Below are 26,533 nucleotides of genomic sequence, written 5' to 3'. Positions count from 1 at the left end.
TGTATAAAAGCATTATGATTTGGCAGTTTTATTTTTGATCCCTTCCCTAATGTTCCCTGAAATGGAATTCACCTTTTTCACAGTTGCTGGACACTAGATCAATGTTTTCATTAAGCTATTCACCATGACCCCAAGCTCTTTTTCCTTTCAGTTACCTTTTCTTGCTGCTCCAAAAACCTTTAACTTGAGATGTCAGTAATTTCATCTGAGGATCTTACTGTGCAATTTTTGACTCAGAAGTAGGGATGGAAGAGAAATCTGATTCAGTCCTCATTTCAAACCTAATTTGCACTTTCAAAACAATGTGTGCACCAAAACACAGTCATACTTCAAAATTTGCGCTCCTCCAAATTTTGCCATGCAGTTCTTCAGTACAAAAAGGCATATACCAGGTAAAATGTATATAAAAATGCATATATTAGTGAAAATAACATACATTATTTGGGGGGAAATTGCTTTGCAAAAATATGTACGCTAGGCAAAATGTGTAATATTAGGATAAGTTCACACTAAAATGTTTATCAATTTTCATGAGGACCTTAAAAAAAAGAAGAAATCACAAACTGATGTGGAAATATGGAGAGCTGAACTTAAGACTGGGGGGAGGAGAAAATGAGAGAAACCGAAATTGACAGATTTTCCCATCCCTACTCAAAATTAAGTTCCGCTGTGTACCATGGAGCTTACTCCTAGCTATGGTGAAGGGATGTAGCACAGTGGTGGAGCACATGCTTTGCATGCAGAAGGTCATAGGTTCCAATGATATCTGGTGGCCAGGGATGTAGTCATCCAGGGTCACAGGGGGTCATAGACCCCTTACTTTTTCGGAAGCAGGGTCGTAGTCAGGTCACGATGTAGAGTCAGTCAGCATGAAAGGGGAGTGTGTTAGCCACTGAGAAGAGTCCTTGTGCTGGCGTGCTGATTGGAGCCAAATGGAGTGAAGGGAGGTGAGTTAGCCACTGTGAAGACACTTCTTAGTTGCTAACACACAGCCTCCAATTTTATGCCAATTAGCTCCTAGGGACATCTCTTGTGGTAAAATATGGGCTCGGAGATGACACAGAGAGCAAGGGACATGAGGGAAAATGGAAAAAGGAGGTGTGGCTGTGAGGGGCTTAGGGTGACTATCATGAAGGGCCGCTGCACTTCTCAATTTGCCACTACTCTACTGGTGGTGGCCCACTGGTTCCCCAGCCTTAGTGAAGACAATGCTGAGCTAGATACACCATTGTCCTGACTCCTTATAAGGCTGCTTACTATGTTCCCCTATGTGCATGTGATTGCAGTCTTAGACAGGCAAAAACCATTCCTTACCACTTTGCCTACCTCCTACAGCCTTCCTGGGGGAAATTCCAGTTTCTGAAGTCTATCAGCAAGGATACAAACTCTGAGTCTGTTTGCTAGACACTCAGTCAAAGATCTTCCTGATAGCTGATGGGAGTTAATTGCCATGACTGTCCCCAGAACTTAAACAAATGCATCTGTATTGTATATTGTGATCTGCCGTCTCACTAATGTGTTGGAACATTTTGATGATGTTTTAATGGCTCTTTAATTCTGTGTTGTATTAAGAAAAGAACCACAGCAGATTATAGTTAATGCTAATGTGTTTATCCACAGGCTCCCCACATACTAATTGTTTGGAGAACAAATAGTACATAGTCACTTAAAATATGCAGAAGTGGTTTGCAATTCCACACGGTCCTGCAGACTTCCTGCCTATTCTTTTCTAGGGTTGCGGTGGGCAATTCTTATAAAAGGTTTTGCAAACCAAGTATTTTTATTAGTGTAGGAAATGGCACCATAGGTCTTTCCCAGAACTATGTTTTTCACACAGTGGGGTTCTGGTGCTTGTAGGCTTAACCCAGAGGACCTGGCAGAAGAACTCAGCTAAGTTCACACCACAACCAGGACAGCGTGAACTTGAAGGAAACAGCTGGTTTGATCCTTGCTGCTCTGTAGTGCCACTCTGACAATGGTGGGAAGGGTGTATTGCAGCTTATAAGCCCAGCTAGGTCAGGTGACGTGGGGAGCCCTGGTGGCTTTCTGTGACTGCTAACTCAGGCTTGACTCCCCGGTCTGAGCTGCATTACCTATCATAGCATCATAAAATAGCAGAGTGGGAAAGAGTCCAACCCCCTGCTCAATGCAGGAATCCAAATCAAAGCATTCCTGACAGATGACTGTCCAGCTGCCTCTTGAATGCCTCCAGGGTCGGAGAGCCCACTACCTCTCTAGGTAATTGGTTCCACTGTTGTACTGCTCTAACAGTTAGAAAGTTTTTTCCTGATGGTCAGTCAAAATCCGGCTTCCTGTAACTTGAGCCCATTATTCCGTGTCCTGCACTCTGGGACGATCGAGAAGAGATCCCGGCCCTCCTCTGTGTGACAACCTGTCATGTACTTGAAGAGCGCTATCATATTTCCCCTCAGTCTTCTCTTCTCCAGGCTAAACATGCCCAGTTCTTTCAGTCTCTCCTCATAGGGCTTTGTTTCCAGTCCCCTGATCATCCTTGTTGCCCTCTGTGAGGCGTCCTTCCCTGGCTCTCCCTGTCAGGTTCCTACCTGCTCGTGGTTACTGCCTGTCACTAGGCACCACCAGGGACTCCACCAGTCCGGACTGTCCTCTCTTATGGTTTCTCTCCCCGCTCTAGCACAGATCTCAACAGATCCCCCTGCTAGGCAGCACCACCAGTCACGTCCTATAACCAGTAGTCCCAGAGACTCTGCCTGAGTCTCCCTCAATTAGGTTACCTCTGTGACTGCGTGCTTAAGCTGTCCCAATCCCTTTGATTTACTCAGACTGCTTATAATTCTGGTTTGCTCTGAATACTTGTGGTGTTATTCTTCCCTTCCCCGCTGCCACCATTTGTTATAGTTTCCCTTCAGCCTTGGTTATTTACCTCACCCTCCTTTCTGGTCTGTGAAACCCCAGCCAAGGATCAGGCCTTTGGTAAACCAAATTATTTATTAAATAACACAGATAACAAAGATAACAAGATTACTTCATAAGGCACATAAGCATATGGTTTTATCTAATACTAATCCGAACTCCACCCCCTCCTTCTCCACGCTGTCCTGACAAACAACTCTCTCAAACCCACCAAAACAACCTATCAACATCCACTCCAACGTTCACCACCTCACATCCACCCAGATTTACCTGTCATACTTCCTTTTATACTCTCAGCCATTTTAAAACACTCAGCCAATCATCCAGCATTCTACTGCCCATTCACTCCCCCTTCCTCTTTCATTCTACTTACCATGTATCTCCTATACAAACAGCACTTACCCTATTTACACTAATACAGGAACATCACATTTCCCCCCCCTTAACATAACGGCAGAGTATTATTCCTGTTCCAGGATTTATACGTCGCGTTAACAAATAAAAGTCTCTATGGGGAAAATGTCTTTTTTGTTTCTCCGTCTGGTCACGTCACTGCAGTCCCGGCCACTTGCCTGGAAAGTCCATCGGCCAGTACATTGTCCTTGCCTTTTATGAACTGGAAGTCCACTTGATAGTCCTGTAGGGCCCAGGACCACCTTTGCAGCATAGTGTTATGGTTTTTCATAGTCTGCAACCATAACAAGGCCCGGTGATCCGTTGTTACCGTGAATCTTCGTCCCCACACGTATGGACGCAACTTGTTCAGTCCCCACACGACCGCTAGGCACTCCTTTTGGACCGATGAATAGTTTTTCTCCCTCAGCGTTAGCTTGCGACTCAGATACGCCACTGGATGTCTGGTGCCTTCTCTCTCCTGCAGCAAGACGACTCCCAGCGCGAGGTCCGACGCATCTGTAGCCACGATGAATGGTTGCTCATAGTCTGGTGCTATTAATATGGGTCCTTGGCACAAGGCTTGCTTCAGCAGATCAAAAGCCTTCTGACATTCATCCGTCCATACCACACGCTCAGAACACTTCTTCTTTGTTAATTCATGCAAGGGGGTTGCTATTTCCCCTAAATTTCTCACAAACTTCCTATAAAAACCAGCCACACCTAGAAATGCCCTTACTTGTTTTTTGGTTAAGGGGATAGGCCACGCTTGTATTGCCTCCACCTTGTTCCATAAGTGGGTGATTTTCCCACTCCCCACCTTATGTCCTAAATAGGTTACTTCCTTTAGCCCAAACTGGCATTTCTTAGCTTTTATTGTGAGGCCTGCTTTTCTTAAGGCCTCTAATACTGTTGTCAGGTGTTGGACATGCTCAGACACCGATTTGCTAAAAATGGCCACGTCATCGATATAGGCCACTGCAAAATCTGACATGCCTCGCAACACAGTATTGATTAGCCTCTGAAATGAACTTGGTGAATTCGTTAGTCCCATGGGTAAGGTCGCAAACTCATATAACCCATCTGGTGTACTGAAGGCAGTTTTGGCTCTGGATTGCTCGTCTAGTTCCATTTGCCAAAATCCTTTACAGAGGTCTAACGTAGAGATAATGGTTGCTGCCCCCAATAACTCTAACATTGTATCTACCCTGGGCATGGGATATGCATCTGGGACCATGATTTTATTGATTAGCCGATAATCAATGCAAAACCTTGTCATTCCATCTTTTTTCGGAACCAGGACAATACTTGAGGCCCAGGGACTGATGGATTCCCTGATCACTCCTAATTCCAGCATATCTTCCACCTCCTTTTTGATCTCACTCAAAACTTTCCCATTCACACGGTATGGCATAGATCTGATTGGGGCATGATCTCCAGTATCAATGGAATGTATAACTATACTGGTTCGGCCAGGTTTATTACTAAAGAGATTCCTATAAGTTTTCAAAACTCTCAGAATCTCTTCTTTTACTTCCTCCTGCACCTCTTCTGACCATTCCACTTGATCTACCCCTCCTTTGTCTTTGCTTTCCTGTACCAAATCCGGAAGTTCAGGCCCACTTCCCTCAGGGAATAAGGTAACTTGCAACACCTGTGCATCCCTGGTATGGTAAGGCTTTAACATATTTACATGAACCACTTTGCTTTTGTTTAATTGGTCTGTGGTGATTACATACGTCACTGTGTCAAGCCTTTCTCTGATGGTATATGGTCCTTCCCAGTTAGCCTGTAATTTGTCATGTTTCCTGGGTATGAACGCCATAACCATATCTCCCACATCATACACACGTTCCCTGGCTGTTCTGTCATACCAGTAACTTTGCTTCTGCTGTGCTTGACTCAAATTCCTTTTCACCACCTCCATCATTGATGTTAATTTATTGCGGAATTCCAATACAAAATCTACTACAGATGTTTTGTACTCTCCAAGGGTTCCTTCCCATGATTTTTTTAATAGTTCCAAAGGTCCCCTCACTTTTCTAGTGAACATGAGATCAAAGGGTGAGAAGCCTGTTGACTCTTGAGGGACTTCTCTATATGCAAATAAGAAGCATCCCAAACGTTCATCCCAGTCTTGTGGGTGATCTTGAACATAGCTTCTGATCATGCCCTTCAAAACGCCATTGAATCTGGTTCTGTATTTGCTAGGTACTATCAATTGCTTCACTGGTTCACATTCATCCTTTCTCTCAGCAGGCATCCACAGTCTATATAAAATCCCATTCTCACACACAACTTGATTCCTCAGTTTGTCAGTGAAAGGAATCTGTTGGGTCAGGGCTTGCTCCTTTATTTGATTCAAACTGGTATCCTTATTCAGTTCTTCTCTGATATGCTCTGTGTCTTCCCCAGAGACCAGCTGATACAGTTTGTCTCCTTCAGCAGGCCTGCTAGTGGTTGTTATGGCGACCTGAGGCTCGCTAACAGTTTCCACCCTGTTTGCTTCAGCCCCCCTTAACATGGCTTCTTTTTCTCTGCCAAGTTGCTGTCTGGTCACCACATATATTTTCCCTTGGGCTCCCATAACATCTCTTCCCAGTATTACTGGTTCTTGTTGCTGGGCATTAATGCCTACTTTATATCTGCCCTCTCGGCCTCTCCACGCCATTTTCACCAGGGCCACAGGCAAGCTTTCTGGTTGTCCCCTCACTCCTTGGATAGTCACAGTTTCCTGAGGTAATATTTCCTCAGATTTTATTAAATCTGGCCTCAGTAATGTCTGAGCGGCACCAGTATCAAGCAATGCCCAATAATTTGCCCCTTGTACACTCACTTCCTCTCTCAGACTTGAATCAAGGTCTGTTACTTCTGTCCAGTTTATCTGGCAGAACTGAACCTTTTTCGCTGTTTCTAAAGCCTTGGGCTCTGTTTTCACTGCCCTTGTCTGAGCAGGATTACTAATGGGGTTGGCAACCTCACATTGAAAATGTAGGTGCCCCGGTCTACCACATTTGTAGCATAATTTCTCCTCTGTTTTAGGGTACACAGATCCACTCTGGGGTGTCCTGTGCCCTTCAGATTTTACTGGAGGACTCACTCGCTGTGTCACCACATCTTTTCTGCCAGCATTATATGGTCTGGGTTTAAAATCTCTTGATGTTTTCCCCACCCAGCCAGTTCTATTGGAGGCGAAGTGATCCGCCATCTCTGCGGCCTCCTGCACCGATGTAGGGGAACGGTCTTTGACCAGGAGCCTTATTTCTGGTGGTAACTGATGGTATAATTGATCCAGTATCATGAGGCTTTTCACCTCTTCCACTGACTGAGCTTTGGCACTACTCATCCACTTTCCAAATATATCCATCAGCTTTGCTCTCAGTTCCACAAAAGACCTCCCTGCTTGGATCTGACAGTTTCGGAATAACTTTCTAAAATAGTCAGGTCCCAGTCTGAATCTTTTGTAGACTGCCTCTTTAAACTCAGCATAGGTGATGGGCCTGTCTGAGGGGAAATATTGGTATACCTCTGCCAATTCCCCTTTGATCAGGTTTGATAAATACTGCATGTATTTATCTTCAGGTAGCCCCCACAACTGAGCTGCCTTTTCAAAGGTTGTGAGATAAATGTGAGGATCTTGACCAGGCTCATAGACAGCAAAGTCCTTTGGAGTAATTTTTATTTTTGCTCCATCTCTGTCTTTCCTTGTCTCCTCAGAGTGAAATTTCTCTCTATCAAATTTTAACTTTTCTAGTTGTAATTCAGCATCCAATGCTCGTTGCTTCTCCCTCTCCTCAAACCCCAATCTCATTCTCTCAATTTCCAACTCCCTCTGTTTTTCCTTCTCTGCACCTTCCATCCTCAATCTCTCAGTTTCCATCCTCAATCTCTCAGTTTCTAACTCTCGCTGTTTATCTTTCCCATCAGCTTCCATCCTCATTCTCTCAGTTTCCATCCTCAACTTCTCTCTCAAGTACTCTATATAAGCGGGATTGCTTGAGTATCCTTCTGGGGTCTCTTCCCTAACAGGTTGTTTTTGCTGGGCAGTTGCAAATCCTATAAGTGCTACCCTCAATTCGTCTACCCCTTTACCCTCGTGAGGTAAATTGAATGTTATGCACTTCTCCACCAGCTCCTCTCTTTTCATTTTTATATATTCAGCCATGGTGTTTGAGTTCACTCACTCTTTGCCACACACTCTTTGCCAGTCACTCTCACAAGTAATCTTGTTTTGTTATTTCTGTTTGTCACACCGCTGTTAGGGATTCTCTAGTATTCGTACCACCGTTACAGCCAACACCTGTGACGTAGTCTCCTTTGTCACCACGTGTCTTTGGGACTCTCTTTGGTTCATATCTGGATTCTCTGTTGTTCTTATCCCACCGCTACCACCACATGTGAGGCGTCCTTCCCTGGCTCTCCCTGTCAGGTTCCTACCTGCTTGTGGTTACTGCCTGTCACTAGGCACCACCAGGGACTCCACCAGTCCGGACTGTCCTCTCTTATGGTTTCTCTCCCTGCTCTAGCACAGATCTCAACAGATCCCCCTGCTAGGCAGCACCACCAGTCACGTCCTATAACCAGTAGTCCCAGAGACTCTGCCTGAGTCTCCCTCAATTAGGTTACCTCTGTGACTGCGTGCTTAAGCTGTCCCAATCCCTTTGATTTACTCAGACTGCTTATAATTCTGGTTTGCTCTGAATACTTGTAGTGTTATTCTTCCCTTCCCCGCTGCCACCATTTGTTATAGTTTCCCTTCAGCCTTGGTTTTTTACCTCACCCTCCCTTCTGGTCTGTAAAACCCCAGCCAAGGATCAGGCCTTTGGTAAACCAAATTATTTATTAAATAACACAGATAACAAAGATAACAAGATTACTTCATAAGGCACATAAGCATATGGTTTTATCTAATACTAATCCGAACTCCACCCCCCTCCTTCTCTACGCTGTCCTGACAAACAACTCTCTCAAACCCACCAAAACAACCTATCAACATCCACTCCAACGTTCACCACCTCACATCCACCCAGATTTACCTGTCATACTTCCTTTTATACTCTCAGCCATTTTAAAACACTCAGCCAATCATCCAGCATTCTACTGCCCATTCACTCCCCCTTCCTCTTTCATTCTACTTACCATGTATCTCCTATACAAACAGCACTTACCCTATTTACACTAATACAGGAACATCACACCCTCCTCTGAACTCGTTCCAGTTTTTCTGCATCCTATACAGTAGCTACTGCATAGACTTCCAGTGTCTTGCCAGGGCTAACTTTTGGAACCTGACTGCCTATTTACCTTAGCCTACGTCATCTGCCTCTAGCTCTTTGAAGCAGTTGCCACCTGTGTTATTTGATTTGTGTTACTGACAGCTTGTGACTGTGACCCCATGGGCCCTGGTCCTTGTCAGCATGGCGATATTAATTCCACGAGGGTGTTGCCATGTATGGACCTCCAGGGACAGTCATGGGAGGGGGATATATCACTGGGCAGAAGCAAAATGGAAAAGCCAGGTGCCCTTACAAAAGAGCCACATAGGAGCCTGCTTTTCCATGCTGCAATTCGTCAAGGGAATGGAGCAACTCTCCTATGAGGAAAGATTGCAGCATTTGGGGCTTTTTAGTTTAGAGAAAAGGTGAGTAAGAGATGCCATGGCAGTAATATATAAAATCATGCATGGAGAAAGTAGATACTGTAGATAAAAGTTTTTCTCCCACTCACAACACTAGAACTTGTGGCCATCCAATGAAGCTGAATGTTGGAAGATTCAGGAAGGACAAAGGAAAGGAAGTCTTCACACAGCCCATAGTTAAACTATGGAATTTGCTCCCGCAAGAGGCAGTGGCGGCCATCAACTTGGATGGCTTTAAAAGAGGATTAGACAAATCCAGAAAGGATAAGACTATCAATGGATACATGATGGCCATGCTGTGCCTTCATGGTCGGAGGCAGTGTGCTTCCAAATACCAGTTGCTGGAAACTGCAGGAGGGGAGAGGGCTCTTGCACTCAGCCAGCCCCCACCTGCCTGTCTTCTTACTTACAAGCAGTCCAAGGGGTGGTATTATTATTATTATTATTATTTATCTTTATTTATACCCCGCCCTTTTCCCAAACTGGAACTCAAGGCGGCTTCCAGATAAAAACAAGTACATATCATGAAGAACCTATAAACATATAAACCATATAAACATATAAAATCAGCATTAAAACAGGATTAAACTATGAAGATGTTAAAACCAATTACTCTTAAAATACTGCAACTCTTAAAATACTGGTACAGTTTGTCAGCTTCCTCCTCGTTAGGCCACATCCAGGCTATACATCCTGGGAACTGTAGTTTGATAAGGGTGCTGAGAGTTGTTAGGAGACCCCTATACCCCTCAGAGAGCTAGAATTCCCAGGGTGGTTTAACAATCAATCCTTCTTAAGGAACTCTGGGAATTGTAGCTCTCTGTATAGTGTGGATGTGGCCTTAGTTTCAGTGTTGCCCTTGTAGAACTCAACAGGGAGGAAGGAGGAGGGGAACAAAACTAGAATTAGCTGGTTCTGCCTCTCATTCACTCTGGGTCCATCTATTGTTGGCCTCCCTGCCTTAGAGTCCCAATGGCCGTCAGCCACCACTGCATTTTGTCCAAACCAGAGCTTGGAAAAGTTATTTTTTTGAACTACAGCTCCCATCAGCCTAATCCAGTGGCCATGTTGCCTAGGGCTGATGGGAGTTGTAGTTCAAAAAAGTAACTTTTCCAAGCTCTGGAAACAATGGTAATCCCACCTCTGCTTTGTTGCAGTATGCATCCCAAAACTGAACTCCCTGTATTGGCTCTTGTCAACATCTCTTTTGATTTCAAAACAAAATTGCTTGGGGGGATCCACTTTTGCTAGACAGCCTCGCCAAGGCCAATCATTCTCCCAGCTAGATCATCATCTCCCATAATCCTGTTAGTTATGGATGGAGAGTATCAACTTTCTTCAAATGCATCTGGTGTCATTTCAGCATCCCTCATGCCCTTTTTGTAAATTAGTGACTGTTTGGATTCCAGATTCTTGAACGTGCTGGGAAATGACCTATAAATCTCTCTCTAGGCTAAATAAGTCGCATGTTTGTTTCTTCTGAATGAAATAATTTCTTAAGGGACATTCCCCAGGGGATCCCTTGAGCCACTTTACGCCTTTAAAGGAATGATGGAAGAACTGTTTCCAAAGATTCCACCCACTGCTTAATCTGGTCAGAGTGCTCCTTGTTGGATGAAAAAGGCATGTTTGGTGGGGGACAGAAGGAATCTTTCAAGCACAGACAATAATGAAAGAGCCTTCGTGGTTTGTAAAATCATTAGTTGCTTACAGAATGCCTGTGTTATCTGCTGGCAATAGTGATGGGCAATATTCCCTCAGCTCAGTTCAGAATTGGCTTTCTGTTTTATAGCAGCAGTGAGGAACCTTTTTGCAGCCTAAGGGCTTCATTCCCTTCTCGGCAACCTTCCAGGGGCCGCATGCCAGTGATCAGCAAGGCCAGGGGCAAAAGTGGGCGGAGCAATGAATGTACATTTTAATTTACATCTTAAACAGTAGGCTAGTTCCTACACACCCACGTCCCTGTCCTCCATCCATCCAAGCAAGGAAAGATGTTGTTGTTGTTGTGGCTGCTGCTGCTGCTGCTAACATTAATTAATCCCATTCTACGATCATTTCAAGGGGATATATAATAAAAACAGCCAAAAAACAGTTGACAGCAGATATATCGGAGTTCAAGAACACATTCAAGCCTGGCAAAAATATTTGGGTCAGTGGCGGGTGGGCCTGGTGAGAGTTGCAAGGTCAGACAGAGAGGCGTAGGGGCTGCATTTGGCCCCCAGATTTGGCCTGAGCCCCCCCCCCATTAGTACACAGTTGTCTGTGTTTTCTGTTGGTGCTAGTGATGGGCAATATTCTTTCAGCACCGATCAGAATTGGCTCAGTCATGATGAACCTTCTCGTTAAGCTTTCAGAACTAAAACCTTCCAGAGTCGATAGGAAGGTCACTCCTCCATCTTCAAATGTGAACATGAGGAGCAGGAGGTGGCTAGCTCATGGTCTGTGGCCTGTACCTAGCCCTGCAAGACCTCTTCCCCAAAAACTGTGTCATTATCTTTAAAAAAGTAAAAAGGATGTTTTTAAAACTATTGACTATTCATTTCAGACCCCCAGTGCCATGATGCTATTTTTGTGCCCTCCCTTGGCCTTTCCAAACTATTTTTTTAATAAAAAAATATATTGTCATTTTTTAAAATGTTGACAGCTCCCATAGGTCCTCTACTGTTAAGGACAAATTGTAATCTGTAGCCCTCTAAGCTGCTATGGCAAGCACAATGCTGGACTGGGTAGCCCTTTGGCCTGATCCAGTAGGCTCAAGAAAGAAAAATGTGAAGGTTGTTAGCTTTTGTAACACATTTATAAGTGCACATGATCAAATCAGCGTCATATCATTTTAATGTTTAATGGGCTTCCCCCAGGCACCTGGTTGGCCACTGTGAGAACAGGATGCTGGACTAGATGGGCCACTGGCCTGATCCAGCAGGCTCTTCTTATGTTCTTATGTTAATCCCAATCTGTTGGATATCATTCAAGTTGCTGGGAAGTCAAGTTTCATGTTTTTGCATTTAAAGGGCCTATAGCATTGGGGTATAGCACCCCCGCTCCTTAATAAAAGGATTGTGCAGAACATTTAGCACCAACAGAACACTTTAAGGAAGCAATCCAAATCCATGATCCGCTGGGATGAGCAAATTAGAATCTGATGAATGTTCTGCATAACCTTGCTCAGGGGTTATTCCGACTTAAGTCCCCAATCCTGCCTCAGCCGGAAAAAAGTTCCTCATCCTACCTCAGCTGAGACCAGCATAAATTCCCCAAAAGGGGTATGGCAGGGGCGGGACTGGGCATGGGCAACTTATGCTAGCTCCTGATTCTGTTCCGCTTAGGCACATCACGTGGCAACCCAGCAGAATTTAGACTAGAAGAAAGCCTGGTGTAAGTCGAATTCTGTTTTAAAGACTTGTTTTCATTCTGACAGGCTTGGGCCGGCGCAACTGGCTATAGTCTCACCCATGAATCGGGTTTGGATCTGGAATACTTTACAGCAGGTTAACACTCCCTTAGAGTGTTCAAAGCCCTTCACCTGCGTTAGTTCTCTAATTCTTCTGTAAAGTTACTGTTATGCCCAGTCGAGGCAGGATAGCAACAAAAGTAGCGCTGCCAGCTCAGAATCTCCCTCTACCATCCTGCAATTTGGACTGGGCTTTCATTTTGTCATTTTTTTCTGCAACTGTAATGCAGTCTATCTCTACACATTTACTCAGGAATCGGTCCCATTGAACTCAGTGGGGCTTACGTTCAAGGGAACAGGTTTGGGATTGGGTTGTACTGATCACTGAGAAACACAAGGCTGGAGAACACATCTACCAGTTCCTACCTGCCCGAAGGCTTTCAGTCTTTATTCTTTTTCTTTTGAATTAGGACAAAGAATCTCTGGTCCTTTAAGATGTTCAAAGATCCCCCTTTTTGGATCCGTCTCATATTAGATTAGACAGACTGGTGCTTGTTCATCCACTCCAAGAGAAAGTACAAAAAGTCAACTTCCAATTTACTGCATTCTCAAGCCCTTACTTACATTCTCTTCCACAAGTGAAATCAGGTCAAACTTCAAACCCTACAGTGCAAACTATTTAGATGAGAAACTGCTGCTCGGGGGGTGGGGTGGGCATTACAAACCTTCATTCACAGGAACCAAATGAAATCAAGATTTGCTTGTTCTATATGCGGGCCTTGATTTTGATCTTTAAGTGCCTTGGAATTCTGAATAAGAATCAGAAAAATATTCAAGAAACTGATATTGTTCTCTCTCTTTTTTAACCCAGGGTGCAAATCAGTAGTAATTTCAGAGGAGACAATGCAACTACTTTTGAGTTACACTAGGGTGCAACAGAGATAATCTTTTAGCCTTCATCGTGTGATTCAAAGGCTATAGCCTGAACTAAGTGGTGCCGAATGTGTAAGTCTGATTTGGCCATTGTTATCAATGGCTTAAGAATGCCGGTGGGCAGGACAGTCCATTAGAAAAAAATATCCAAGAATGAAAGAAAAGCCTGCTTGATAAGGCCAAAGGCCCATCTAGTCCAACATCTTGTTCTCACAGTGGCCAACCAGATGCCTATTGGAAGCCTGCAAGCAGAACCTGAGTGCAACAGCATTCTCTCCTCCTGTGGTTTCCAGCAATTGGTATTCAGAAGCATCTGCCTCCGACCATGGGGCAGAGCACAGCCATCATGGCTAGTAGCCATCAATAGCTTTCTCCATGAATTTATCTATTCCTCTTGTAAAACCTTTCAAGTTGGTGGCCATCACTATCTCTTGTGGGAGTGAATGCCATAGTTTAACGCTGCGCTGCATGAAGAAGTCATGAAGGTGGTGGACAGATTAAGATGGTCGCCCCCCAGAGACCCATTGGATTCCTGAATGCCCAGGGGTAGTTCCCAGTAGATAGAGCAGGTGACCCTGTTGAAGCCCTTATCATGCTGTGGAACAGCGAGGCACGTTGGGCTCTTGACACGGTTGGCCCCAAGCGCCCTCTCCAGCATTGTGGAGCCCAGTTTGCACCTTGGTACACGAGTGAGCTAAGGGCAATGAAACAGGCTGGACGACAGCTACAGCGCAAGTGGCGAAAGACATGCTGTGAGGCGGATCGGGTATGGGTAAAACATCATAACCATGCCGACTGAGTGGCGGTGACGGCGGCAAAGAAGGCCCACTTCTTTGCCTCCATCACATCCTCAAGTAGCCGTCCGGTGGAGCTTTTCTGTATTGTCAGGGGTCTGTTGACATCAACTCCAGGAAATGGAGTTTTAGACCCTTCGGAGGCCCACTGTGAATTGTTTGCAAGGCACTTTGAAGGTAAAGTTGCTCACCTCCATAGCAGTCTTGATGCCCCATCCACATCTACTGTAGTCCCCAGTGAGGTGTCCAGTCCAACCTCTGCTGCAACTTCTTGGGAACTGTTTCAGTTGATGGAGCCTGATGTTGGTATTAGGTGTTGGTATTAACCTTTAAAACCCTATACGGTTCCGGCCCAGTTTATCTGAAGGAGCGCCTCCAGTATCACCAAATATGCCGCCAAACGAGATCAGCCTCACAAGACCTTCTCTCGGTCCCACCGGTGAAAACAGCTAGGCTGGTGCGGACCAGGGAGAGGGCCTTTTCGATCGTGGCCCCCACCCTCTGGAACTTACTTCCCTTTGACCTTCGACATGCCCCCTCCCTGATGACTTCTCACCGTGCCTTGAAGACCTGGCTCTTCAGGCAGGCCTATGGGATCTCTGGGGTGGGTTAGGTTTTACACTGTATCAGTGTAGGATGGTTTTTTAGATGATATGAAATTAATACTGTGATTGTTATGAATATGTTGATATTGTATTTTATATTGTGTATGTCGCCCAGAGTGTCCGTTAAGTCGGACAGATGGGCGACTAATAAATAAAATTTTATTATTATTATTTATTATGATGACGTAGACTAGGTGCTTGCAGTGATGCAGCCAGCAACATGTCCTCTTGACCCTTGCCCTTCTTGGCTTATTAAAGCTTGCCAAGGGGGTCTGACCAAGTAGATCCAGAGTGTGGTCAATGCATCATTGTGATAGGGAGTGATCCAACCACTCTGGGAGATGGGCCAATCATGTTCACATTATTGTGTCACATCCAGCAGCCACTGGACCTGGACAATGGCCTACTGAGCAAATGGAAAATAAAGCCAAAGAAGCAACTCTAAACTATGGTTTGCATGCATGCATGGAAATTCAGACCATGGTTTGGGATCTAAACAATGGTTAACTCAAACCGATTTGGTGTAGGTGTCTGAACTGAACCTGTATAATACATACGGTATTATATATGGAACTGTCGTGAGCCTTTCTCCAGCCAGATGGAAATGGTGTGCTTTATCTTTTAGGAAGCAGAGATTTTGAACACTGCAATTCTCACTGGGAAGACCGTTGCCATCCCTGTCAAGGTGGTCTCAGTGGAGGAGGATGGAACCGTCACTGATCTTCTTGAATCTGTGGAGTGCAGGTCCTCTGATGAAAATGTTATTAAGGTAGGACTTTGTATTCTAACTTCCCAAATATATATATGTTGTTGTTGTTATATGCCTTCAAGTCAATTACAACTTATGGAGACTCTATGAATCAACAACCTCCAATAGCATCTCTTATAAACCACCTTGTTTAGATCTTGTAAGTTCAGGTCTGTGGCTTCCTTTATTATATATATATATATAAAAGGAAAACAGAAAGGGAAAAATACGATTCAATGAAAATGAAAAGTAGAGATACAAAGAAAAAAGGAGGTATGAATTGGGGTTGTTGCATTCACAATCCCTGGGAAAAAGAATTATTATTGGTATTGAAGGTAATAAGGGTTGCATTTAATGTAGTGCTAAGTTAAAGTCACGTAGCGGGATATGTATTTTGCTGCAGCAGGATGTTAGTTGACAAAAGAATGCATAAGCAGGTTGCCAGTAACTTTGTTGCACAATAGATTTCACTATCTGTTGCACAAGAAGTTTCTGCCAGTGCACTGCATTGGATTCCTCAGTTGTGCAACATTAAAACTCACCCATTCAGTAGTCCAAAGCCCTTGAGCTAGCTGGCATAAAATGTAAAGTACAGCCCATGTCCTTTTTTCCCCTTTTTTCTTTTTTCTTTTTGATCTAAATGTCATGGTATTGTCTCCAGGGTCTTGCGACATTCTCGCTTTGAAGCTGGAGACTTACTTGGAATTCCAAATAGTGGTGTATTTTGACAGAGTCCTTTAAACCTTAAGAGTCTCCCATTCATGATGGGGGCGGGGAGGGTTGCTGCAAACAGGGGTAACATGTTCACCCCACTTACCACAACAGTGATCATTCTCTCTGCTCCTGTCGAGCAAGATCCTGGGTTCCTACATCCATTTTAACCAGTGGGTGGGGTGGGGCACCCACCTGCCTATCACCTGACATGATGACACCTATGATGTCAGGTGACCAGTTTTTCCTGAGACCCCTCTCAGTGCTGCAGCCAAACCCAGCCAACTTGAAGTTATCACCTATCAATTGATAGGTGATGGCTTTCTGCAGGAATCACCCCATGGGGGACTTAATAGTGGGGCCAATTTCAGGGAGCTTAGTGTCAGCACCATTGAGCTGAAATGTGCTGACTTCAAACTTCACTTTCTGCTGGAATTGGCTGTGTTACGGAGTTCCCCATGGGGAACTCAGAAACTCGGCTAATCATAGCTGGCTTGCTCTCAGCAACAATCAGCTGACTGGCAGTGATGACAAGCCTTCTTTGCCAATGCACCATCTAGGGAACATTTTAAGGCTCCCAATTGTGCATTGGCAGCTGCATCTTCACCTGCCCTTGACCTGATGTCACATGTGATGTCAGCTGTGGGGCAGGTGGGCATGGTTTGTCAAAATCAGTCTTATAGGCCAAACTGTGTTCCATGCCAAGACTAGTTAGGCCTCAGGGCTGGAGGTTCCCTAAACCTGTTCTGAGTATATAAGCATCATCTGCAACCACTAGGTAGTGCTGTTCCATAATCAGGGGACTGGAAACAAAGCCCTATGAGGAGAGAATGAAACAACTGGGCATGTTTAGCCTGGAGAAGAGAAGACCGAGGGGAGATATGATAGCACTGTTCAAGTACATGAAATGTTGTCACATAGAGGAGGGCAGGGATCTCTTATTGATCATCCCAGAGTGCAGGACACGGAATAATGGGCTCAAGTTACAGGAAGTCAGATTTCGACTGAACATCAGGAAAAACTTCCTAACTGTTAGGGCCATACCACAATAGAACCAATTACTTAGGGAGGTGGTGGGCTCTCCGACATTGGAGGAATTCAAGAGGCAGCTGGACAGCCATCTGTCGGGAATGCTTTAATTTTGATTCTTGCATTGAGCAGGGGTTTGGACTTGATGGCCTTATAGGCCTCTTCCAACTCTACTATTCTATGATTCTATAATCCTAGTGCTTAGCTAACATTTTATGTCTTCTTGTTATGTGTTGTCTTGGAAACATTTCTGTACAGATCAGTTCTGTGCTGGAGGCCTGAGCTGTCCATTCAAATGCCAGATCTCTAAACAGAGTGCCTTATGCCAAGCCAGCATGACAATACTGTGTTCTTAATCAAATACATCTGCAAAAGACACATGGAGATGTATCAGCCTTAAAATCCACCCAGACCAGAACATAGTCAGTTAAACATATATATTTAAGTAAGGGACATAACACCGAGAACAAGTAGTCATTGTCTACAGAGTTCCTGATCTCTTCAGATCTGTATGGGAGGCATTGTAAACAGAGTCACCATCCTCTGGGGTTTGAGGGGCATGAGAGGGCCTTCTCTGTAGTGGCCTCAGGTTGTGATAAATGACTTCCCCTCTGAAGTGCATCTTGCTCTCTATGCTTTTCAATGATTGGTCAAGATTCACCTCTTTACCCGGACCATTGGTCGAGTGAATAGCGTTGCTATTCTCTTACTTTGTCATTGTTCAGTGGATTTATTCTGTGGTTTTTAATGTAATTTGTACTTATGTGTCATATTTGGTAAAGGATAAGGGCTATAAGGACAAAGACAAATAAATCCAACTACAGTTTGCTGAAAGCACCTTGGACAGCTCCTTGAAAGTTCAAACTAAAACCCAGGGTGGATTCACTACCCCAATGGCATCAAAGCCACCAGCCCCCTTTTCATGAACTTTCCTCCTGCATGTTTGGCTTCTTTTCAGCCCCACTGTTTGCATGCTAATCATCCCCCCAATAAAATGAATTTGGTTGACGTTGAGTGGGAAAAACAGGCACACTCTATTTATAAAAAAAATGGCAGGGTTTCCATTTAGCTTAACTATTACAGAGCCAGCCACCATGCTGGCATAATCTGAATAAACACGCCTCTCTGTGTGTCTTAATTCAGATGGATTTATAAATCTGCCACTGATTTGGAAAATAGATTTACTTAATGTTGGTTTAAATGGGGGGGAGGGAGAGAGAGATTGGCTAGGGTAGGTCCCTTTTGCATGCATTTCTGATAAATTTGTCTTTTATTTCTTGGACACTGGAAAATTTGGAGAGCGTACGTTCCCCCCTTATTTTTTTTCAGGGCAGTTTCCAATTCAGGGATAGCCAATGTGGTGCCCTCCAGATGTTAGTAACTACAATGCCCATCATCCCTGACCTTTGGCCATGCTGGCTGAGGCTGATGGGAATTGTCATCCAACACATCTGGAGGGCATCATGCTGGCTACCTCTGTATGTGACCTGTGTGAGCCTTGTACGTGCACAACTCATGTGCAAATGCAACTCTCTGTCCCTGGAAGGCCTACCAGTGAGGGAGGGAGCTTGTGGTAGGGGCACCCTGCATAATGGGAGAGGAAGAGTGGAGGGAAGAAGCAGAGAAGTGGATTCACTACCACCACCACTGCTGCCACTCTTTTACATCCCCACCAATGAGCAGCTGCAGCCAACTTTCCTGAATGGGAGATTTACAGCGAGGTTCCTGTCCCAGGCCATGCAGGTTAGGGGATATGTCTGTGAAGGGCATGGCTGCAAGAGTGCCTTCAGGATCTGGCAGGGAGAGACCTCTGTGTGAAATCCTGCAGAGCCACTGCCAGTCCGTGTGGACAATACTGAGCAAGATGGATCCGTCGTTTGACCCAGTATAACGCAGTTTCCTATGTTCCCAGTCTGCAATTAATTAATTTTTTTGAAATGAACACCCACCCACCCACACACACACACATACACATTCCCGTGCATTTCTCCTGATATACACATTTGGCAAGTAATTTCCCCAGATTTTGTATGTTCTTTTCAGAAACGCACACGTTTTGTGCACACCCGTTCCCCTAATATTCACTTTTTTGGTATGCACTTCTTTGAGTTGGAGAACTGCATGACAACTTTCAGATAAGTGTGAATTTTGACTGAGAGCCGCTCTTCAGTTCATGGATTGGTTTGGGAAGCGGAAAATAGGTTCAGTTCGCCTTAAACTGCAAACCAAGCGGATTTCTTCCCCCATCCCTAGCTTCAACTCAACGCCCTTCTGTTTGGAGAGTAACCTTGCCACAAATATACACACATGTGGGATTTATGCCTTGCTCGGTCTTTGCAGAAAAGTCCATCTCTGTCTGCTCAGATGGGCCAGAGAGCAGCAACAGCAAGCGGGAATGGAACAAACTTTCACTCCATATCTCATTAGCAGCTTAGCTGAAATGATTACGACCAAGTCCTAGGCAGGTAATGGTCGTTTTCATGGCCCTGGAAATCAGGGGAACCTGTCCTAATGGCCTGTTTTGCAAACCTGTCAAGCGGTCATGGTTTCTTGATGTCTTAAATAATTGGGGTTTTTCTGCTGGTGATGGCTGTTGTTGTTTTAGACTCTTTAAGTAAGCTAGGCGCATCTGTGAGAGCCAATTAGTGAGAGCCAGGGAAAGGAGGACCTTTTCTGATCTCTCTTTGTGCTTCGGAATACTGAGAGTGTGGGGGGAAAAGATGGGGAAGAAATCCTTTCACTCTGCAAGAGTGGGATCCAGAGCAGGGACAGTGTTAGGGGATGACCCAGAGAGTCTGGGCCCCAGATCCTTTGCATGGGACCACCTGTTGTGACCCTTGCATCCATCAGCAATCCAAGCTGCAGAGTCACTAGCAAAGGAGATGGATGAAGTTCAGGGCTCTGAGCCAACTACTGAAGCTTAGGGGACCACAGTGACTGAGGCTGGTGGACAACCTCCCCCAGAAGAACCCCTCAGACCTCCAGGGCCAGAGTCCAGACCCTCAGGAGTGCCTTCCCTTGAGCCTAAGGAACCAGATGCCGATCACGACACTTTGCCAGTCCAGCAGCACAGCGAGCACACCAGGAGGGAGAGAGGAGGAGTGCCTGTGTTCAGGCCAGGGCATTGGCCCTTTAAGGCTCTGTCGTTCTCTCAAGGGGGTGGAGTCTGGAAGGGGCAGGCTGGAGGTGGAGTCTTAAAAGGGCTCCTTCTGCTCCCAACTCTCGTTGAAGCAAGTTGCTCACTTAGAGTTATCCAGTGGTGGGGTAGTGGTTACAGCAGCTTTCCCCAACCTTTGGGTCCCCAGATGTTGCTGGACTACAGGTCCCATCATCCCTGACCATTGGCTATGCTGGCTGGGGCTGATGGGAGTTGTAGTCCAACAACATCTGGGGATCCAAAGGTTGGGAAAGGCTGGGTTAGAGTGTTGAACTAGCACCAGGGAGACCTCGGTTCAAACCCCCACTTCCCCATGAAGCTCACTGGGTGACCTTGGGCCTCTCAGCAGGTTGTTGTGGGGATTAAATAAGGAGGGGGAGAACCATGTGCGCCACCTTGAGCTCCTTGGAGAAAGGTGGGATATAAATGCAATAAAATAAATAAATAAATAAAATTGTGACCAGCCTCATCCTCCTTGCCTCACCTCCAGCCTTGCCATTCTCTCTGTGGGACCCAGTGTCAGACTGAAACATCACAACCCCAGATCTCCTGCCCCTTCAAAAAATTTGTTTTTTGTGGTTTTGCTTTGCAGGGAAGCTTCCCCTCTGAAAGTTGCCCTACGTTTGCATCTATCCACATGTATCAGCATATGCAAATTGGTGCTTTTTCAAAGGACTTAGCAACGGCCCTCATCCAGAACCTCTCTATCTCCATGGAAGGAGGTTTAATACCAGCTTTGAGGGCAATTTCATGGGGAAATGGCACAAAGAGAAGAGAGTTTATTCATTTCCCCAGCACCGTTTTTCTCATGGAATTCTCCATTCCCCTTATACTGCTATTTGCCCACCCTAGGAAATGTATGTGTCCCCACACCATGGCCCTGCTCTCAATTTCTCACCACCACCACCACACACACCATGGAGACTAGTTGCTAAAATGCCGAGCTTGGAAAAGTTACTTTTTTGAACTACAACTCCCATCAGCTGAATCCAGTAGCCATGCTGGCTGGGGCTGATGGGAGTTGTAGTTCAAAAAAGTAACTTTTCCAAGCTCTGCTAAAATGTACAGAGGCAGGCAATCCAATTACAGATCGCCATTGCTTTATCTAGCTTGGCCCTTAGAAGGATCCTTTTCAGCTCTACATATTAAACAGTCTTCACCCAACTTCTATTTTCTGAAAATCCTCACATTCTCAGCTTGCCGCTGTGATTTGTAAAAGACTGTCTGCCACTTTCTCTTCAGAGGGGGTATTATTTATAGCACATTGTGATGATGGCTCCAAGCCACCCTCCTGGTGAAACCAGGACATTCCTGATTCTGCTTTATCTGTGTTACTCAGCAGCACTATCATTGCCTGTGGCCAGAGAGGGTACTGCAGCTTTTAACTCAGCAGAGATCAGTTTACCCAAGGAGCCATCTGGTCTTAAATAACAATTAAATGTGGCCCATCTGAGCATTGGGGTGTGCCTTAGATCAGATGGGATCAGAAGTAAGTGAAGCAAATCCCCCCAAAGAAATCAGGAAATATCTCAGTTTATTTCTGATCCGACACAAATGCAGACCCATTAACCCTCCCCCATCTCACCCATCCAGCCCCACAGTGGAGGAAATTTGGCAGACCATTTTGCTCACAGGTTGGCTTGTAAAGGTGGGTGAAACAAGAGAGAAACAACCATACTGTGTGCTAGTCAACCTATTCCTTCTATTTCCAATGTTCAGATTGATAGTGCCATTGCTTATATAGCCAAAATGGCAGCACCAAGAGGGAGATATTAACAGGTGAGAGAGGGAGAAATAGCCCATTGAGGACTGAGCAGGCTCATTGACCACAGAAGTGGAATCCATAACAGCAGCACAACATGTTGCAACATTTTGTTCCAGTTCCCACTTGTTTTACTGAATTGTCTTGCTTTTGAAGAGAGCTTTCAGGAAATGTATATATACATTCCTCAACTCTTCTGCTTTGGACCTATTTGCTCCATATCTGTGAGGCCCTCATTGCTGTGTCTTGGCAGCGGTAGTATAGAATTAGCCATTCCTCAAGTAAATCAGCACCCTTCATCCAAATCATTTGGGAAGTAAGGAGTTGTGATGAGGACCTCTTGAGAAACTAGTAGCTCTAAGATATAAGCCAGAAATCTGGGAAAGTGCATGGCAGTGATTTTTCCTCCCTAGATAGTATTAAAACAGAATCCAGGTCAATGTGCAGAATCTTGAGATTCTCAGCTTTCCTTCCAAATAAAAATGTGCATCACTAGTTCTCAAGATTTTAGTAGGGAGATGACCTCAAAGAGGTCTTGGAAGTTTTCCTCAAAACTTCATCTGCAATCCTATACAACCTTGCCTAGGAATAACCTCCCTTGAATTCTGTGAGACTTACTTTTGAGTAGACATGAATAGAATTGGATTGTTAGGGATCAGATTGGGTCTGGATGAGGCTTCCTGGAGTACAGTACCTCCATGTAAAGACTATTCTCCATTATTCAGTCATCAGTTTTGCTGAAGTATCATCCATACTTGAGTAATAGGAAAGGACACTATTAAGAGCATAAGAAGAGGCTGCTGGATCAGGCCAATGGCCCATTTATTTAATTGTTCATTTATTTATCAAACTTCTATCCTGCCTTTCCTCCCAAAAGGAGCCCAGGGCAGCAAACAAAGGACAAAACACTAAAAACATCTTAAAACATCTCAAAAACAAAACAACTTAAAAACATTTTTAAAATCAAACCTTAAAAACATATTTAAAAAAAATCTTTAGAAACATCTTAAAAAGCAATTCCAACACAGATCCAGATAGGAATAAAAGGCTTGTTGAAAGAGAAAGGTCTTCAGTAGGCACTGAAAAGGTAAAGGAGATGGCACCTATCTGATATTTAATGGGAGGGAAATCTAGAGGGTAGGTGCCACAACACTAAAGATCCACTTCCTTTGTGGTATGGAATGGACCTCCTAATAAGATGGTATCTCCAGGAGGCCCTACATCTGCAGAGTGCAGTGGTCAACTGGGTATATAAGGGGTAAGACAGTCTTTCAGGTATCCTGGCCCCAAGCTGTATAGGGCTTTATACACCAAAGCCAGCACCTAGAACTTGGTCCAGCAGCAAATGGGTAGATGGTGCAATTCTTTCAGCAACCAGGTGACATGTTGGCAGGATTATGCCCCAGTGAGCAGTCACGCTGCCACATTTTGCACCAGCTGCAGCTTCTGGACCAACCTCAAGGGCAGCTCCACATAGAGCACATTATAGACTGGAATTTACCAGTGCATGGACAACAGTGGTCAGGCTATCCCAGTCCAGAAATGGCGGCAGCTGTCTTACCAGCTGAAGCTGGTAAAAGGCACTCCTAGCCACTGAGGCTATCTGGGCCTCTGGTGATAATGATGGATCCAGTAGCACCCCAGACTACAAACCTGCTCTTGCAGAGGGAGTATGGCCCCATTCAAAGCAGGCAATTGACCAATTATCTGGACTTAGGAACCACCTACTCACAGCACCTCCATCTTGCTAGGATTCCGAGTCAGTTTATTGGCCTTCATCCAGCCCACCAACAAGTCCAGGCACTGGTCTAGGCTTGGACGGCCTATCCCGATTCAGAAGTTAAAAAGAAATATAGCCGGGTATCATTGGCATATGGTGACACCTCCACCCAAATCTCCTAATGGCCACTCCCAGTGGCTTCATATTTATTTATTTATTTATTTCATTTATATCCTGCCCTTTCTCCCAGTAGGAGCCCAGGGTGGCAAATAAAAGCACTAAAAACACTTTAAAACATCATAACATGCATATAGATGTGAATATAAATGGTACCCTACAGTACCCCATAGCACAACTGCAAGGGGGCCAAAAGACAATCACCCAATGCTATTCTCTGAAACCGACCCCAAAGATGCAGTTGGAAGCACTGTAAAATGGTGCCTCCAATACCCATCTCACCAAGTTGGCTCAGAAGGATACCATGGTCAGTGGTATCAAAAGCCGCTGAGATATCAAGTAAGAATAACGGGGCCACACACCCCCTGTCCTCTCGACAAAGGTCATCCATAGGGGCGACCAAGGCTGATTGAGTCCTATAACCAGCATCCTGTCCTGTAATTGGGTAACCTCCCATGTAGACTGTGGGAATGCTGTGGACATAATATATCTTGACTTCAGCAAAGCTTTTGAAAAAGTGCCCCATGATATTCTGATTAGCAAGCTAGCTAAACGTGGGCTGGATGGAACAACTATCAGGTGGATCTATAGTTGGCTCCAGAATCATACTCAAAGTGTTTATCAATGGTTGCTACTCAAACTGGGCAGAAGTAACGAGTGGGGTACCACAGGGCTCGGTCCTGGGCCCAGTGCTCTTCAAAGTTTTTATTAACGACTTGGATGAGGAGGTACAGAGCATGCTTATCAAATGTGCAGATGATACAAAATTGGGGGGCACAGCTAATACTGTGGAAGACAGAAACCAAATTCAAAGGGACCTTGATAGGCTGGAGCATTGGGTTGAAAACAACGGAATTTTATCTCAAAATATGCATATACTGACAACTTGGAAACTTCAACTGGTCCAACATGCATCAGCCAGATTACTAGCTGGGGATCCATTTAGAGCTCACATAACTTTTATTTTAAAGCAGCTTGGTAGTTCCACTGCCCTTAGATGTTTGGGGGCTGTTAGCCCCCATGTCATGTATGTGAGCTGTATCCAATGCTAAATCTGACTTAGAATGGACCCATTGGAATTATGCTCAAATACAAGAATGTGAGGTGGACATATGCACTGCAGGTATGAGGGCTGGGATGAATGTGTCTCACAGGACAAAAGAGTTTAGCCACAACTGCCACAGAGACTAAAGCAGGGGTGGGAAAGCTCAGGTTCAGGGGCCAAACGTGGCCCTCCAGACCTCTCTGTCTGGACCTTGGATCTCTCCCCAACCCACACCCACTCCTGAACTCCCCAGGCCTCACTCCTTCCCTGTCCTGCTCTGGTCCCTCCTTGAGGGTTTGTGCCTGGTTGGAAGGTATCCTGGAACTCTGATTGTACAGCCACGAGAGTGGCTGCATACTATAGCCAGCAGGGATTTTTTGCATTCTGCAGTGCTAAATTGAAAATACCCCCATGCCATTCTGATGCTTCCCATAAGCTCATTTCAAAACAAAACCTTACAAAACTTAATAGTTCTGAACTCAGAAATGCTTGCTTAACAACCCTGTAAATTTTCATGGTGATACACAAAAGAGCCAGAGAGAATTGAGAGTTCAAAGGGAGACATCAGAGGCTATCACACATATCCCTAGGAAGTTGCCCCACCTTGAGAGGCAGCAAATTTGGGATGCCCAGTGTTCTCTGGTCAGTCTCACCTTTGCTGCATTGTCTACACTGACCGGCAGAGGCTGTCAAGGATTTCAAATGGGGCTCTTTCCCAGCCCTACCTGGAGATGCCTGGGATTGAACCTGGGACCTTCTGCATGCAAAGCAGATGTTCTACCACTGAGCTATGGCCCTTCAGAGATTTGATTGGTCATACCAAAGGCTTGTCTAGGAGCACCCTGCTTCCCACGGTGACCAACCAGATGCCCACAAGTAAGAGATGAAAGCAGTAGCTCTCTCCTGCATTCGTTTCTCAGCAGTTGGTATTCAGAGGGATGCTGCCTCTGGTCCTGCAAGTAGCGCAGGTAGACTAATGGCTATTGATCACACAAAAAATTCAGTAGTGTAGAAGATGTGCACATACGTTAACTGCAGGAACTGTGTTCATGTACAAGAAAAAAAAGATTTGGACTAAACAGGTAGGAAGAACTTCCTGATGGCGTAAGTTGAACAATGGTGGAACAGACTGCTTCAGTAGATGGTGAACTCTCCTTCATTAGAGGTTTTCAAACAGGCTGAATGGCCACTTAGCAAGGGTGCTTTTTAGCAGAAGATTTTGGCAGGGAGGTAGACTAAATGATCTTTGAGGTACATTCAAGCTCTGTAATTCTGTATGGCAAACTGCAGGTGTTTGTGCTCTGAAATGAAAATCAACAGTAAACAATGAAGAATTCCACTTCAGTAAGGAGACCAATGTATTCGGAACTGCAAAATCCAAGAAGAAATTTGATGCAGGTGAATTTTGGAAACAGTTGGCACATGCTCACCCTCTCATGGAATGTTGCATCAAGAGATGGTCTGCACAGAGAAGCACAGCAGCCATGGATTGATCTAACAACTTCATCCAGAGGAAGCCAAGAGACCCCAAAGTACTA

The 26,533-nt window shown here is 45.0% G+C and overlaps 1 protein-coding gene across 3 annotated transcripts in view; it reads left to right on the top strand.

Annotated features, from left to right (window-relative positions):
• The window catches only part of LOC133373538 (transmembrane protein 132D-like), a 456,085-nt gene that overhangs the window by 384,815 nt on the left and 44,737 nt on the right, over positions 1 to 26,533 (top strand). For all 3 annotated transcript variants that reach the window (XM_061603509.1, XM_061603508.1, XM_061603507.1), the window contains exon 5: positions 15,272 to 15,415. In XM_061603509.1, coding sequence (XP_061459493.1) covers positions 15,272 to 15,415 — 144 coding nt within the window. The remainder of the gene's footprint in view (positions 1 to 15,271; positions 15,416 to 26,533) is intronic.

The sequence above is a fragment of the Rhineura floridana genome, chromosome 19 (genome assembly GCF_030035675.1).
Source record: "Rhineura floridana isolate rRhiFlo1 chromosome 19, rRhiFlo1.hap2, whole genome shotgun sequence".
Classification (NCBI taxonomy): Eukaryota; Metazoa; Chordata; class Lepidosauria; order Squamata; family Rhineuridae; genus Rhineura; species Rhineura floridana.
Note: the sequence above shows the minus strand (reverse complement) of the source record. Positions and strands in the feature narration are given on the sequence as shown.